Raw genomic sequence first — 14,419 nt, 5'->3', positions numbered from 1 at the left:
AATCGTGCGTCCCAATTTGCTAAATATCCGGCTTACAAAGTATGCGATCAGAAGCGTGTGTCCCAAATCGTATTCAATGAAAATCCCAAAAGTTCCCGGATGGTCTATTATTTCCGGAAGAGTGGGATACATGTGGGCACGTGAACATATTTTCACCGAATATTGCCTAAACTCCTCCTTGCACGAGTTGGGAGGAAATGTGTGACAGTCTGCGTTCGCATTTTAGACAAAGGTGTCAATTAAATGTAGAAAAATAAATCAATGCATTGAATTCGTAGAGCCTTAAATATAAAAATGGTTAAATATAAAAATGGTTTACAGTGACAGTGTGCGTAACTAGGCAACAACGTTCTCTTCCGATACACGACGAGCTAGTATGTCTTAGTACTTGCATACTCTTCTGCTACACACTCAAAACTAATACTATTGTATAAAACATACTTGTTATATTAGATATGTGTTTAAACATAAAACATAATGTTTTATAACATGTTTTTTTACTATGTAAAAATAATAATAGATGGAAAGGAACTTATTATTTATTCTTATTTTGTTTCCGGAAGTTACGTTTCTCCCTAGTTCCTGGAGAGTCCGCCAGTATCCCACAATGCCTTCGTTCCTTCTCTGACCTCTCAGCGATTTCCGCTGCCTGCTAAAGTCGGTGTGTGTGTGTTGCATGGTGGGACCGATGGCCGCTTCAAAGCCCATCGAACCGGGGGCCGGGTCTGGACTGCCCCGGTGGCAGCTGGCGCTGCTGGTCGGGACTCCTATCGTGCTCGGGGTCGGAGCCGTGTACCTGTGGAGCAGGAGCCGGAGCCGGGGTCAGGGCCAAAGCCGCGGCAAAGAGCAGCCGAGTGAGCGCAATGAGGAGAGGAAAACTCCCGAAGGCAGCGAACAGGACAACATGGTAACCACTTTATAGACATGTACACTTGTACGGTTATAAACTGTGCGCGTGCTCTAGCTAAACTTGTACCTGACACTGTAACACGTCCCTTTCAGATTGATCGTCTTAACTGACAAATCCACCAGGGTCGTGTCTTAGCTTACCTAAACTGTTATGGGTCACATCCCAGATGGTCCCCTTGTTTATACGTAGTACCCTACTTAGGCTGTAGAAGCTCTGGTCTGGTAGAGAGTGTAGTGCACATGTATAGGGAGTAGATGAGGGATTTGGAATCCGCCCAGAGGCACGCCGTCAGGCCAGTCCAACCCCCAAGCGTGCTGCTATGGCTAACTGTTTTATTCCTATCGATACTCGCTCACTTTGGTGTTATTTAGTCCTAATTTTGTTTTAGAATAGCTATATATTTCAGCAAACAGCCTTCAGTAGATTATTTCTGCACCTTTATAATGACAAAAAGGCGTTTTTTTAACCGACCCTGTCTTACAAATGGGGCTTTATGTAGGTTAGCTAGCTAGCTCATTAAAAAGTGAAAGTGACATTCATTACACTGCGGAGAACTTGCGTGTTTTTTTACTCCTTGTATAGTATAGAGTAATAAAGCCTCTGTTCAGCACCGTATTTCACTATTTATCTATCTGTCTGTCTTTTATTTATGTGTCTGTCTATCTATCTGTTTATCTGTCTATATGTCTGTCTTTCTGTCTGTCTATCTTTCCGTCTGTTTGTCCATCTATCCATCCTGAGTTGTGTGCGATAATGTAAGGCAAAGTGTTTGTTCATTCTTGTCCATAAAGTCGGATCAGAGACCATGGTGGGTCCTGAATATATTCTATATATGTACAAGTGTGTGCGATTTTTATAGCTGAGAATTTCCACTTTTATTCTCTCCTACTTTAATTTCCACAATCAATCCCAAATAGACACCTCATTTCCATACAAGTGCATTACATAAGTTTTGAACTAATTACTTTGGTATGCAGTGGACGATTTATACAGAAGTCAGGCTTTGGCATTGAGTCAAACCAGATATATAAAAGTTAAATGAGCTGCTATTAGAGACAAACATCACTCATTGTAAAATAATTATTTGGCAGTCTTATATAATGCACAATGTCATATGTTCACCAGTATTAGATTTAATGCTCATGCAACCAACAGCACAGTGTAAAACTGCCTTTAATAAAAAAAAAAGTTATTTTCTTCATCTACCTTGATTTTTCTTTGTCAAGGTACTTGACAATTTAGTATCTAGTGTATATATATATATATATATACAAATTTTATTATTTTTTGCTGCATAATGTAAATTTCTGTGTTTGCATGCATTTTTTTTGTTGCATTATTGAGCATTTTAAAGAAGTAGATATTACATATTACATTCCCGAATGTGTAAGAACATAGTTTGTGTTGTATAAAATACACCGTGATTACACGAGTGAAGAAATTAAACAACTTGCCCACCAAGTAGGTAAATGTTTCAAGTGTACCACCCAAGTCCATGATTTGGTTGCCCACATACATAACTTCTGTCCTAAACTACTCACTTACATTATGCACTGCACCGATCAGGCATAACATTATGAGCAGTGACAGGTGAAGTGAATAACACTGATGATCTCCTCATCATGGCACCTGTTGGTGGGTGGGATATATTAGGCAGCAAGTGAATATTTTGTCCTCAAAGTTGATGTTAGACGCAGGAAAATTGGGCAGGCGTAAGGATTTGAGCGAGTTTGAAAAATTGTCAAATTGTGATGGCTAGACAACTGGATAAGAGCATCTCCAAAACTGCAGCTCTTGTGGGGTGTTCCCGGTCTGCAGTGGTCAGTATCTATCAAAAGTGGACCAAGGAAGAAACACTGGTGAACCGGTGACAGGGTCATGGGTGGCCAAGACTTACATGGAGAGTGAAGGCTGGCCTGTGTGATCCAATCCAACAGACGAGCTACTGTTACTCAAATTGCTGAAGAAGTTAATGCTGGTTCTGATAGAAAGGTGTCAGAATACACTGTCTATCTATGACACTGTCTATATCTATCTATCTATCTATCTATCTATCTATCTATCTATCTATCTATCTATCTATCATACATATATATATATATATATATATATATATATATATATATATATATATATACATATATATACACACACACACACACACACACACACACACACATACATACAAAATAAAAAAACAAGTATATGCGCAGTAGCTATTGAGTAGGATAGTACAGAATGTACTAGAGCTGCTGAAGCTGCTATAGTTTAGAGCTGCTGAATGATAACCCCTCTGTGGTGGTGTAGTGCAGAGTTCAGCAGGGTAATGGTTTTGGGTAATAAACTGGACCCGACCCTGCTGGTCCTGGTGTGACTGTTCCTGTATATGATTGGGATAGGAGGAGTTTGTGATGATGACAATGATGATACATACTCTTTACAGATTTTGGTGCAGATGTTCAATGTCTAGTAATTAGTAGTAGGTATTTTGTGCGATTTTCACCACACTTTACAGGGCTTTCCTGTCGGTCACTGTGGAACTGTGTATCACGTCATGCCATGTCACAGAGTCAGTCAGGATAGTCATTTTCGATAACTGTCCCATACAAGTCAACTATTTTCTATGCTTGCAGCTAAGAGATGAATATATCTTATCAAACAGTTCAATTAAACATAGCATTGATCACAATATATAGTAGGTTTACTAAAACCTTGTGAGTTTAATGATGCATTTATTTTACATCTAAAATAAGCTAACCCTGAGTTGGCGGGAGAATATAACGATCTGAAAAATGTGTTCAAAGTTCAATGTGAACGATTCATCACATCCATTAATCGACTGCTTCTCACATTACTGACACAAAGATGTCAAGCATTTATTAACAATACATGTTTCCGCTTACTCTTTTCTGATCATTTCACTGTTATGTATATTATGATACTGTTGAAAAAGGTAGAACAAGTTTCACATTTGAACATGTTATAATAAGCACATGAATGGCACCTTGTGTGTCTTTGTACCATGACAAGGTTCAAGGTTAACGTGTGCATGGTACCGCCTCTGTCTGCTTATTTGCAAGACAAATGTAACCGTGCTAGAAATAAGTTGTTTAATGTGACAGTTGTTTTAAATATTAAGTTACAAATCATGGTACTGAGGTGATACACAAATACCATGAGGAACATCATCACTATGTTACACTAGTAGGTTGTGGTGCAGGTGAACTCAGTAAGGTCCAGCACAAAAAAGTGTTTCTTTAGCAATCTGCAGGTAAATGTTTAATCTCAAGTTACTCAGTGGTCCAAGGGTTAGTAACACTTTGGTCTCTCATCATTGATTATAAAGTAAATAAGTAGTGAACTTTTCTGCATAATGTAAATTTCTCCATGTTTGCATGCATTTTTTTTTTGCGTTTTTGAGCATTTTAAAGAAGTAGATATTACATTCTGTATAAAATACACAGTGATTGAGCAGTGAGAGGTGAATTGAATAACACTGATTATCTCCTCATCATGGCACCTGTTAGTGGGTGGGATATATTAGGCAGCAAGTGAACATTTTGTCCTCAAAGTTGATGTGTTAGAAGCAGGAAAAATGGTCGTGTAAGGATTTGAGCGAGTTTGACAAGGGCCAGATTGTGATGGCTAGACCACTGGATCAGAGCATCTCCAAAACTGCAGCTCTTGTGGAGTGTTCCCGGTCTGCAGTGGTCAGTATCTATCAAAAGTATCCTTTAAGTCCTGTAAGTTGAGAGGTGCGGCCCATGGAGGTCTGCAGTGGTCAGTCATTATCAGCAACTTACAGGATTTAAAGAATCTGCTGTTAACATCTTGGTGCCAGATGGTGCCACAGCACACATTTAGGGATCTAGTGGAGCCCATGCCTTGACAGGTCAGGGCTGTTTTGGCAGCAAAATGGGGAACAACACAATATCAGGCAGGTATCATAATCTTATGCCTGATTGGTTTACATACAGAATCATCTAGTGTATACATTTTTGAAGGGTTTTTTGCGACATCGCTAGTTGTAATAGAATAAGCTGATTTTTTTTTTTTTAAATGCTAAGATTTCTTGTCCTCAGAACCTGGCAGCCCCGCCCTTCTTCCGCTTTGTAAACAAATCTGCAACCGTTGAGTGCATGAAGTGTACAGAAAAACATTCCACACTTCATTTTTTCAGATGAATAAGTGTATTATCTGGGTACTTGATGCAGTTCTTGTTGCAGTTTTCAACACACTGTTCACTTTATTGCTAATGCAAAATTGTGTAGAATGGTGGCTCAGTGGTAGGTTTCTCGCCTACCATGCAGAAAGCCCGGGTTCGATTCCCAGCCAGTGCCCAAACCCCAGTCACTGGATGTGGTGCCGGACCCAAGCCTGGATAAAATGGGAGGGTTGTGTCAGGAAGGGCATCCAGCGTAAAATCTGTGCCAGGCTGTTGAGCGGACCAGTTGGTCCTTACACACGTAGGGAGCAGCCGAAAGATCAACAAGAAGTGTTTGCGATTTGGGACGCAACTATAATTCAGGAACATAAAAAGTGCTCGATAACATAATGTGATAAGATATGATGAGCTGGTTAGTTAAGTTTAGTAATACAGAGTAAGAGAAACAAATCAGTATATTATCACTAAGTACATCCTTTTGTGCAAAAAAACGCTCAAAAAACAGGTTATTGTGTTTAATAAACTGTGATGTTCTGTCCTTGCATCACACGCACAGATGATATTTGAGTCTAGCTAACATATTTGTTTCTTCCTGGTGTGTAATTATGGTGAATGTGTTGTGATAGCAAGAGAGGCATTAAACAGTATCACATTGGATTTTGCAACAGTATATCACTGGATTTTGCTCTGCTTTATCAGTGTTTCTACATCCTGGCAGACTGCGTCTCAGCTGAAGTGTGTATTGCAGCAGGTGGTAATGTTTAGAACAAGGAGCTCATACTATGTTAGTGTTGTGGTATCATTCATTCATTCATTTTTGGTGAAGCTTGTGTAAGCTTTCCCCTCACTGCAGTTTAGGCTCAGTGTTTTTGGTGCTGCTTGTATATTATAATTTGGTTCCCATGCTCCTCTGCCACACCAGCTCCAGCTAACTGCTGTCTTCATGAACCTGTCAGTGCTCGGAAATGGTTTGTTGTGACACTACTGCATTTTGCATGTTTTAATGTTACCTCACGTTCATGCAGAGCGTTTTAACTCGTCTGTGATGCGGTAGTCTTTGGCATTAGCTGTGAGCTTAGACTAAGTGGGATTTTACTGAGACAGCCTGTCTGCTACCGGAGAAAGAAAGCTTAAGTGGTGACGGAGTGCATTTAACTCCACTCTCCTTACACACAAATGCAACCGAAGTGTTCAGTGATACTGTAACTGGTTCCTGATTATTGCACTGGCACGGTTTATCTGATGACTTAATATTTTCTCAAGATTTGTTCTGACTGATTTAAATGGAAGCAGTTCACTCATGCAATAGTAATTATTCATTCGCTACAGCAGACATGAGAGTTTTGAACATGTGTACATTTTCCTCATTAGTTCACACTTTTCTGTCAATGGTAGCTTTTTATGTGGATGTCCTGGTTAAGGTGAAATGATCACAGTTATTTAGTCAAATTTATAAACAGACTAAATACACTAGGGCTGTCACTCTTTATCCGATATTCAAACATACATTCAAACCTGATGTAAAAAATTTATTTTCGAACTATAATTTTCCCATATGAATGTTAATGTGCAGCACATTAGACAGCTTTTGATTTTGTTGTTTAGCATCTGATCCAGCATTGGCTGCGCTAAAAGTTTTGAATGCCCTCCTGACCCATCAGTAAATTAAGCTAATGATCCAAAAATGGAAGATAACAGCAAGCAGCAGAGCAGACAATTACGACCCTAAATCATCTAAAAAGCAGCGTGTAGAAGTATTTTGGGTTCTACGCTGTCGGAAAAGTTATGGTCCAAGATAAGCAGTTGTCTTGTACCTCCAAAACAACAAATCTTCAAAACACGTTATTGAACAAAACACATCGTTGAAGAAGAAGCCTTTATTTTTGTCACATTTACAATATAGCACAGTGAAATGCTTTTCTTCAAATATCTCAGCTTTGGAAGTTGGGCTCAGAGCGCAGGGGCAGCCATGATACAGTGCCCCTGGACCAGAGAGGGTTAAGTGCCTTGCTCAGGGGCCCAACAGTGGCAGCTTGGCTTGAACCGCAACCTTCTGATCACAAACCCAGAGCCTCAACTAGAGGCTGTCGGTCTGAGATGTACTATAGAGTGATGTATTTCAAATTGGTAGAGTTTTATTATTATTATTATTATTTTATCCATTTAGTTTGTTTTGTAGGTTTTGTGCCATTTTCTAAACCCTGAGATTCTAATATTCAGTATCCAAAATGAAGTCTAGGCATACACTGGTCTTACGTTACCTATGTCTGTATTATTAAATCTGTAACAGATGTAATGTTATGGTGTAAATATAATGATTTCAAACACAAAATAAGAGATGGTGGTGTTTATTATTATTATTATTATTATTATTATTATTATTATTATTATTATTATTATTATTAAACATGGAATGCATGTTTTTTTTTCTCCTTGTGTAGAGCCCTCTGGATAAGGCACAGGTTGCTAAAAACAGGGGCAACAAGTATTTCAAGGCTGGTAAGTTTGAGCAGGCCATCCAGTGCTACACCGAGGCAATCAGCCTGTGCCCCAAAGAACAGAAGAGTGACCTGTCCACCTTCTACCAGAACAGAGCTGCAGCATATGAACAGCAGGTTTGTTTCAGTTGCCCAAACCTGTACACTGCAGCTGTTAAAAATGGCTCCCAGGTATATTGCAGTTTTGACTAAATGTTTATGATTGCAGTCAAAATGGACTGAAGTGGTGGAAGACTGTTCTCAGGCTGTGGAAATGAATCCGCGCTACGTCAAAGCTCTCTTTAGGCGTGCCAGAGCCCTGGAAAAACTAGACAACAAAAAGGAGTGTCTGGAAGGTGGGAGTCAATACTTTTTGCAAACTGTCCCCTTTGAAGAAAAGTAAAACAAATAGTAAGAGGTGTAACAATGTTGAATCTAATGTAAAATGTTATAGAGCGCAGTGCTTAAAATCAGGACACATTTCAGGCAGCTGTGCCCTTTTAAGATGTGCCACTGTGTTCTTCCAGATGTGACCGCTGTATGTATACTCGAGGCCTTCCAGAACCAGCAAAGCATGCTAGTGGCAGACAGAGTGCTGAAACAACTGGGAAAAGAGAAAGCCAAGGAAAAATACAAGGTGAGAAGAGTCACAAGAGTGGTATGCAGCTTTGAGTTTGTTTTTGGTGTCAACATCTGTAGCGTTCATGATTTTTTTGACCCATTACTCTGATGCTAAATTTCAGTAGACTCACTCTTAAACTGAATCTTTATATCTAGAACCGTGAGCCTCTAATGCCATCACCCCAGTTTATCAAGTCCTACTTCAGCTCCTTCACTGATGACATCATATCGCAACCCCTTCAGAAAGGCGAGAAGAAAGACGAGGACAAGGATAAGGAGGGTGAAGCTGCTGAGGTCACAGAGAGGTCAGAATTCATGTACTATAGAGTGATGTTTGTCAAATCGGTAGAGTTTTCTTTTTTTTTTCTTTATCTGTTTGATGTGGAGGTTGTGTTTCATTTTCTAAACACTGAGGTTATTGAATTCAGTATGCATGATGAAGTTTACGGATGCATCAGCCTCACTTTTCCTATATATCAGAGATTTCAGTATGTTACTTGTCCATGGGTTATAGTGATCCAAATCCTGGCACAGTAAGTCAACTCTTTATAATGTTTTAAGTTGATGTTACATGCTAACAGAGCATATTGATATCAGAATATCATGCATCCCTAATTAATTGGATCTGTCCTTTCGAAGGGCTGTACTGTTAGTCATAATTAGAGAGACAGTAGTACCATTTTTTTCATTTCAGTACAATTCTTGATTCCTGGCTGATGCCTAATACTGCTCACATTATTGCTTGGCTTGCTCCTCACAATAGCCAATATGTTTTGGATAGCTTCTGTCGCTAAGTTATCTTATACATCAAAGGTGTGATGGAGCTTGGATTTATTGTGTTCTATGTTCCTGTGCAAACATGACCTGCATCATGATGATCAACACCACACACTGAATCAAAGCGGAAAATGTGGAAAATCCAACTGGATACCAGTATAACATTTCAGACCAAAATCAGTATTGGATTTAAGTACTCCTTATAATTCAGTGTTCTTGGCATGGATTGTGGCAAGTGGTACTAAAAACAGTATTGAATATCTTCTGTTCATGCAGCTCCGGCTATCTGAAGGCCAAGCAGTACATGGAAGAGGAGAATTATGATAAAATCATCAGTGAGTGCACTAAGGAGATTGAATCCAAGGGCAGACACACTGCCGAAGCTCTGCTGCTAAGAGCCACGTTCTACCTGCTCATCGGCAATGCCACAGCCGCCCAGCCCGACCTGGACCGAGTCATCAACATGCAGGATGCCAACGTCAAGGTACTGCGAGCATGTTCTGTTTTTGTACTCACATGTACACTATGCAGTGTCTAGACTGAAGTGTTCACTAAAGCTGGTGATCGGTGATCATTTTGCAGTTGCGAGCGAATGCTCTGATAAAACGTGGCAGCATGTACATGCAGCAGCAGCAGCCACAGCTGTCTACCCAAGACTTCAACATGGCAGCCGAAATAGATCCTCGGAATGCAGATGTCTATCACCATAGGGGACAGGTATATGTCTCATACATCTGACATCATTTCCTGTTCTTACCTGGCTGTGTGTTTTATGAGAGCCTTCTTGTAATTTTGCATTATAGTACTGTGCTTTTTTTATACTGTAAAAAGGGGTTACTTTGTCACTTTATCTTAAACACTTTTTGATTTTTATATAGTTTGTGCTTTTCATATCCAGTTTAATGGTTTATTTAACATTTGTTCTTTTTTTTTTAAAACAGAATTTAGCGGGGTTAGGCCGATTATAATTCAGAATAAACCTAGAAATTTGGCTTTTGAGCGGTGACCTAGTTAACAGTGCTTTCACAGTTTGAATGGAATGTTTGACATTTTACTCCCCTGTCCTCCATCAGCTGAAGATCCTGTTGGACCAGGTTGAAGAAGCAGTGGCAGATTTTGATGAGTGTATTCTGCTCAGACCTGACTCTGCACTGGCACAGGCGCAGAAGTGCTTCGCTCTGGTGAGTAGCAGTAGGGGGCGCTCATGGGCATTCAAATCTTTTGACTGTTGACTTCGGAAACATGCCCTCAGCTTCAGTCAAATCATACCTTGGTACTATAAGATGCTGTCAGGTTGATTTGTTGTAAATAAGAGATTTGTAGTACCAGTTTTACTGTATGATTATTACCATTTAAAAAACACATCATGCAGTAAAACTGTAAGGTAAAAAATCAGTTCCTCTAACTCCGTTCCTTTTTTTTTTTTTTTTTTTAGAGAATTAGTAAGCAATAATAGATAACAGTGCATTTTTATCAGTATTTTAAAGAGGTAAATGGCCAGATCATCAGATCATACACCCTGACTGTTATACAAAAGCCCTAGATGAAATATTGTGAGTTAGAGGAAAGACACACAGAAATAACAAAAACGCTTTTTATCTGTTTAATTTTTTTGCCTGTAAATAGAATAATTTCCTCTATTTCTATCTCTTCTATGCTTTAGTATAGACAGGCGTACACTGGGAACAGCCCATCTCAAGTGCAGACAGCCATGGATGGCTTTGAGGACGTCATCAGAAGGTTCCCAAAGTGTGCAGAAGGCTATGCCCTGTATGCACAGGTATGGTCATTACTGTTCTATTCAGCGCCATACTGCACTGACAAATCACACTGTACTTAATTTTTGTTGTTTTTCCTTTCTCTCTGTTGGGGTAGGCACTGACTGACCAGCAGCAGTTCGGGAAGGCAGATGAGATGTATGACAAATGTATTGAACTGGAGCCTGATAATGCCACGACCTATGTCCATAAAGGGTCAGTGTTCAGCCACACAACTTAATTACGGCTTGCCTGGTTCATGCAGGAGCATTTAATTTGTTTTTAAAGGAATAGTCCAGTGTTAAAACTAATCCTTCTGTAACACGCTGAATAACAAACAGCATATTGCCAAAAATTTTAGGACGTCTGCCTTTACATGCACATGAATATAATATGGAGTTGGTGCGCCCTTTGCAGCCATACCAGCTTCAGTTCTTCTGGGAAAGCTTTCCACAAGGTTTAGGAGAGTGTTTATGGGAATTTTTGACTAAAAGTTCATTTGTGAGGTCAGGCACTGATGTTGGACAAGAAGGTCTGGCTCGCAGTCTCTGCTGTAATTCATCCCAAAGGTGTTCTATCAGGTTGAGGTGCGGGTCAGTCAAGTTCCTCCACACCAAACTCTCTCACCCATGTCTTTATGGACCTTGCTTTGTGCACTGGTGTGCAGTCATGATGGAACAGGAAGGGGTCATCCCCAAACTGTTCCCACAAAGTTGGGAGCATGAAATTGTCCAAAATGTCTTGGTATGCTGAAGAATTAAGAGTTCCTTTCACTGAAACTAAGGGGCCGAACATAAGCCCTGAAAAACAACACCTGAATTGGTATTTAGGGATGTCCCAAAACGTTTGGCAATATAGTGTATGTGATTACCGTGGACATACTTGTAACACATTGAATGGCATGATTACCGTGGACATGAATTTCACATCTATAGATTAATTAATAGCAGAAACCTAATGGTAAATTCACATTGCATTAAAGTGAAAAGGCAGCAATTGGCCCTTTTTGGGGCTTGTTGCCAAAAGTAGCTATTATATAGCAGCAGTTACTGTGAGAGTCTTATGAGATGACGGATACAAGATGGTGATGAAGCTGTTGTATAGTTTTGAACAGCACTTCAATGTCTCTGTGTGTATTTGTGTGTGTGTGATCAGGCTGCTGCAGCTCCAGTGGAAGCAGGATCTGGACATGGGCTTGGATCTGATTAGCAAAGCCATTGAGATTGACAACAAATGTGACTTTGCCTATGAAACAATGGGAACCATTGAAGTCCAGAGGTTTGTTCCTAAAGATCTATTTACATATTTAACTTGTTTTATCTTGTTTTCTAGAGACTATATCATATTACCTTGTTTATAAAAACTTTGCATATTTAGACATAAGCTCGTGGAATAGACTAATATTGGTAATGTTTTTTTTTACAGAGGCAACCTGGACAAGGCCATAGATATGTTCAACAAGGCCATTAACCTTGCCAAGTCTGAGATGGAGATGGCCCATCTGTATTCACTCTGTGACGCTGCCTATGCACAAACCGAGGTGGCCAGGAAGTACGGGCTCAAGCCCCCAACATTGTAACTCTCCATCACCTATCCCAACGTCTACTGCTGAGCCTGAGTACACATCTTATATCCACGAACATTTAAGTTTTTATTTTTGTGCAAGGTGTTAATCCATTTTCACAAGAGAGATGGGCAGAGTTCGCTCTGCAGTTATGTTTACCTCATTGTAAACATTAGGGTGATCGAAAGGTGAAGGGGAATCCAAGCGGGAGTGAGCCAAGGGCGGGGGAATAAAAGACGGGGCAAAAGAAAAACAGTTCTCAACTGCTTGGTACTCGGTAGTGAAATCTAGTACCACCCTTCATACAGCATGCACACAACACTGCACTTAATGTCACTCGTTATGCGTCCTTTTGAAATCACTAAGTAATTGCAAGTATCTTAATATCAAGCTATGTAAAAACAAATAGTGTTATTAATTTCAAACAAATTCCCCATAAAGGCTAAATGCTTTGTTTGTTTTTTTTTAATCAAGTCACCAACATGTATTTCATGGATATCTGTGTGCACACTGTTGGAGAAAGTCTGTGTTTTCTGAGCTTTTTGCTCGTCATTGTTTCATGAAAAGTTTAGGATGCAGTGTTTCAGTTAAGTTTTCTAAGCCATGTGTAACATGCCTGTTACTTGGTGTGTCACCACTGATATTAACACATTGCAGTTCTTTGTCTTGGGGAAATAATTGGGCCATACAACAATTTCCTTTTATTTTTCAATAAACATCCTGATTTCTTTTTCTTTTTTAAAACTAGGGAATTTTTTTCTTTTTATATCCTGTACAGCATGAGTGTAATTTCTCTATAAATAAATATGAAGGCTCTCTTGCAGTAATAATGCCGTCCAGTTAGTTGGTTTATTGAGATGAATGTCATAGGATCAGCTTGTTTCAGTAGATGTGATGTATATGCTGTTTCATGTCACAAGGAGAAAAAAAAAAAAACCCAAACCGGTATATTTCCACTAAACCGGTCCAAACAGTTGAAGAATCTCTAACCTAACCTGTGCACCTAAAATATTAAATTCAGTAATTTGTCCATTTATTGAGCTGCAACAATGTCGACGAAAATGTAAATGTACATTCCCCAGTTTGCAACATCCAGTTTTCTTTTTTATTGCAAAATAAATTCCTGCTTCCTGGTCAACTGGAATATTTATTTCACTATTCACAGCTAATAATTACTGTCTTGTTGGCTTCAGTGTGTTAATTTCTTTGTAAACATCCTCTTTAATGTGCAAAATCCTGAACTCAACAACCTTTCTCAAGCTGGATGAGAAACCATGTCCTGAGATGATGCTACATGTTGCAGCATCTGAAGGGCTTTCACAGATTTCTTTTGACCTGTAAAGATCTGCATTTTCAAAACAACAGTGTCTAATATTTGATGCCCAACTTATTGTATTTTACAGCTGTAAACGATGCTAAGGAGTAATAGAGATACAAGCTACTATGCTACTTGTGATTTAGCTTTAAGCATTTATGTTGGTTTAGAATTATTACTGTCATTTATTTCTGTAACTATGATTAGGTTGTTTAATATCAAGGGCCTGATATTCCACATTCTGCCAAAGAAAAACCCCTCCTCTCTCTGCTGTGCATATTTGAATACTGCTGAAGTTTTAAAGGGTGGGGGAGTCGAATGCTGTATGGTGGTAGCTAATTTTCTGGTCTCAGGATGATATGATTTTGGGGGAATGGGAAATTCATATGCTCATAAGTAATGTTTGCATTAAAAAGATGGAATATGAAAGATCCCTCTGCATGTATGTCTTAGCAGCTTTGCCTGTGTTGAGTTTGTTTGCTCTGGGATGAGCCTGGAGTGGCGTTAAATTGCCAAGCAAGTCAAAAGTTAAAAAGAAACAAAGTCATTCCAGACTGCTGCATGTTTGCAAATCATTTTAATAACTCGGGTTATTAACTGTACCTGCTTTATTTGAACATGTTGCATTAAGGTGCTGCACCCAGTGTGTGAAGCCCTAAATGAAACCTGTACTGCTGTACACAAGCTGTGCTCTTCGAGGTGAAATTTCTCAGTTGGAAACAGATGTTAAAAGAAATGGTAATGTTGATATGTGTAATCCTAATGTAACATAAACAATAAAGAAGTATTGAAGTTGTGGATCGTGTTTCTAATGTAAGATGTTGGTATAGTTT

At 39.3% G+C, this 14,419-nt stretch overlaps 1 protein-coding gene across 1 annotated transcript; it reads left to right on the top strand.

The window, feature by feature from the left end:
- Positions 1-606: 606 nt before the first annotated feature.
- On the top strand, positions 607-14,384 carry tomm70a (translocase of outer mitochondrial membrane 70 homolog A (S. cerevisiae)). Its single transcript, XM_058402520.1, has 12 exons — positions 607-907; positions 7,517-7,690; positions 7,782-7,908; positions 8,080-8,189; positions 8,330-8,478; positions 9,227-9,434; positions 9,533-9,667; positions 10,024-10,131; positions 10,614-10,730; positions 10,826-10,923; positions 11,863-11,985; positions 12,133-14,384. Exons 1-12 carry the CDS (start codon positions 677-679, stop codon positions 12,284-12,286), a joined length of 1,734 nt encoding a protein of 577 aa, XP_058258503.1. The 5' UTR covers positions 607-676; the 3' UTR covers positions 12,287-14,384.
- The last annotated feature ends 35 nt before the right edge of the window (positions 14,385-14,419 follow it).

Source organism: Hemibagrus wyckioides, linkage group LG11, assembly GCF_019097595.1.
Source record: "Hemibagrus wyckioides isolate EC202008001 linkage group LG11, SWU_Hwy_1.0, whole genome shotgun sequence".
Lineage (NCBI taxonomy): Eukaryota > Metazoa > Chordata > Actinopteri > Siluriformes > Bagridae > Hemibagrus > Hemibagrus wyckioides.
The sequence above is the reverse complement of the archived record's forward strand: the minus strand, read 5'-3'. Positions and strand labels throughout refer to the sequence as shown.

What these genes read in the sequence shown, in the direction of transcription:
- tomm70a (XM_058402520.1), top strand. Translation starts at nt 677, where the DNA reads ATGGTGGGACCGATGGCCGCTTCAAAGCCCATCGAACCGGGGGCCGGG. An exon ending in GCAGCGAACAGGACAACATG is followed by an intron (nt 908 to 7,516) that starts GTAACCACTTTA and finishes CTCCTTGTGTAG; the next exon opens with AGCCCTCTGGATAAGGCACA. An exon ending in GCTGCTGAGGTCACAGAGAG is followed by an intron (nt 8,479 to 9,226) that starts GTCAGAATTCAT and finishes CTGTTCATGCAG; the next exon opens with CTCCGGCTATCTGAAGGCCA.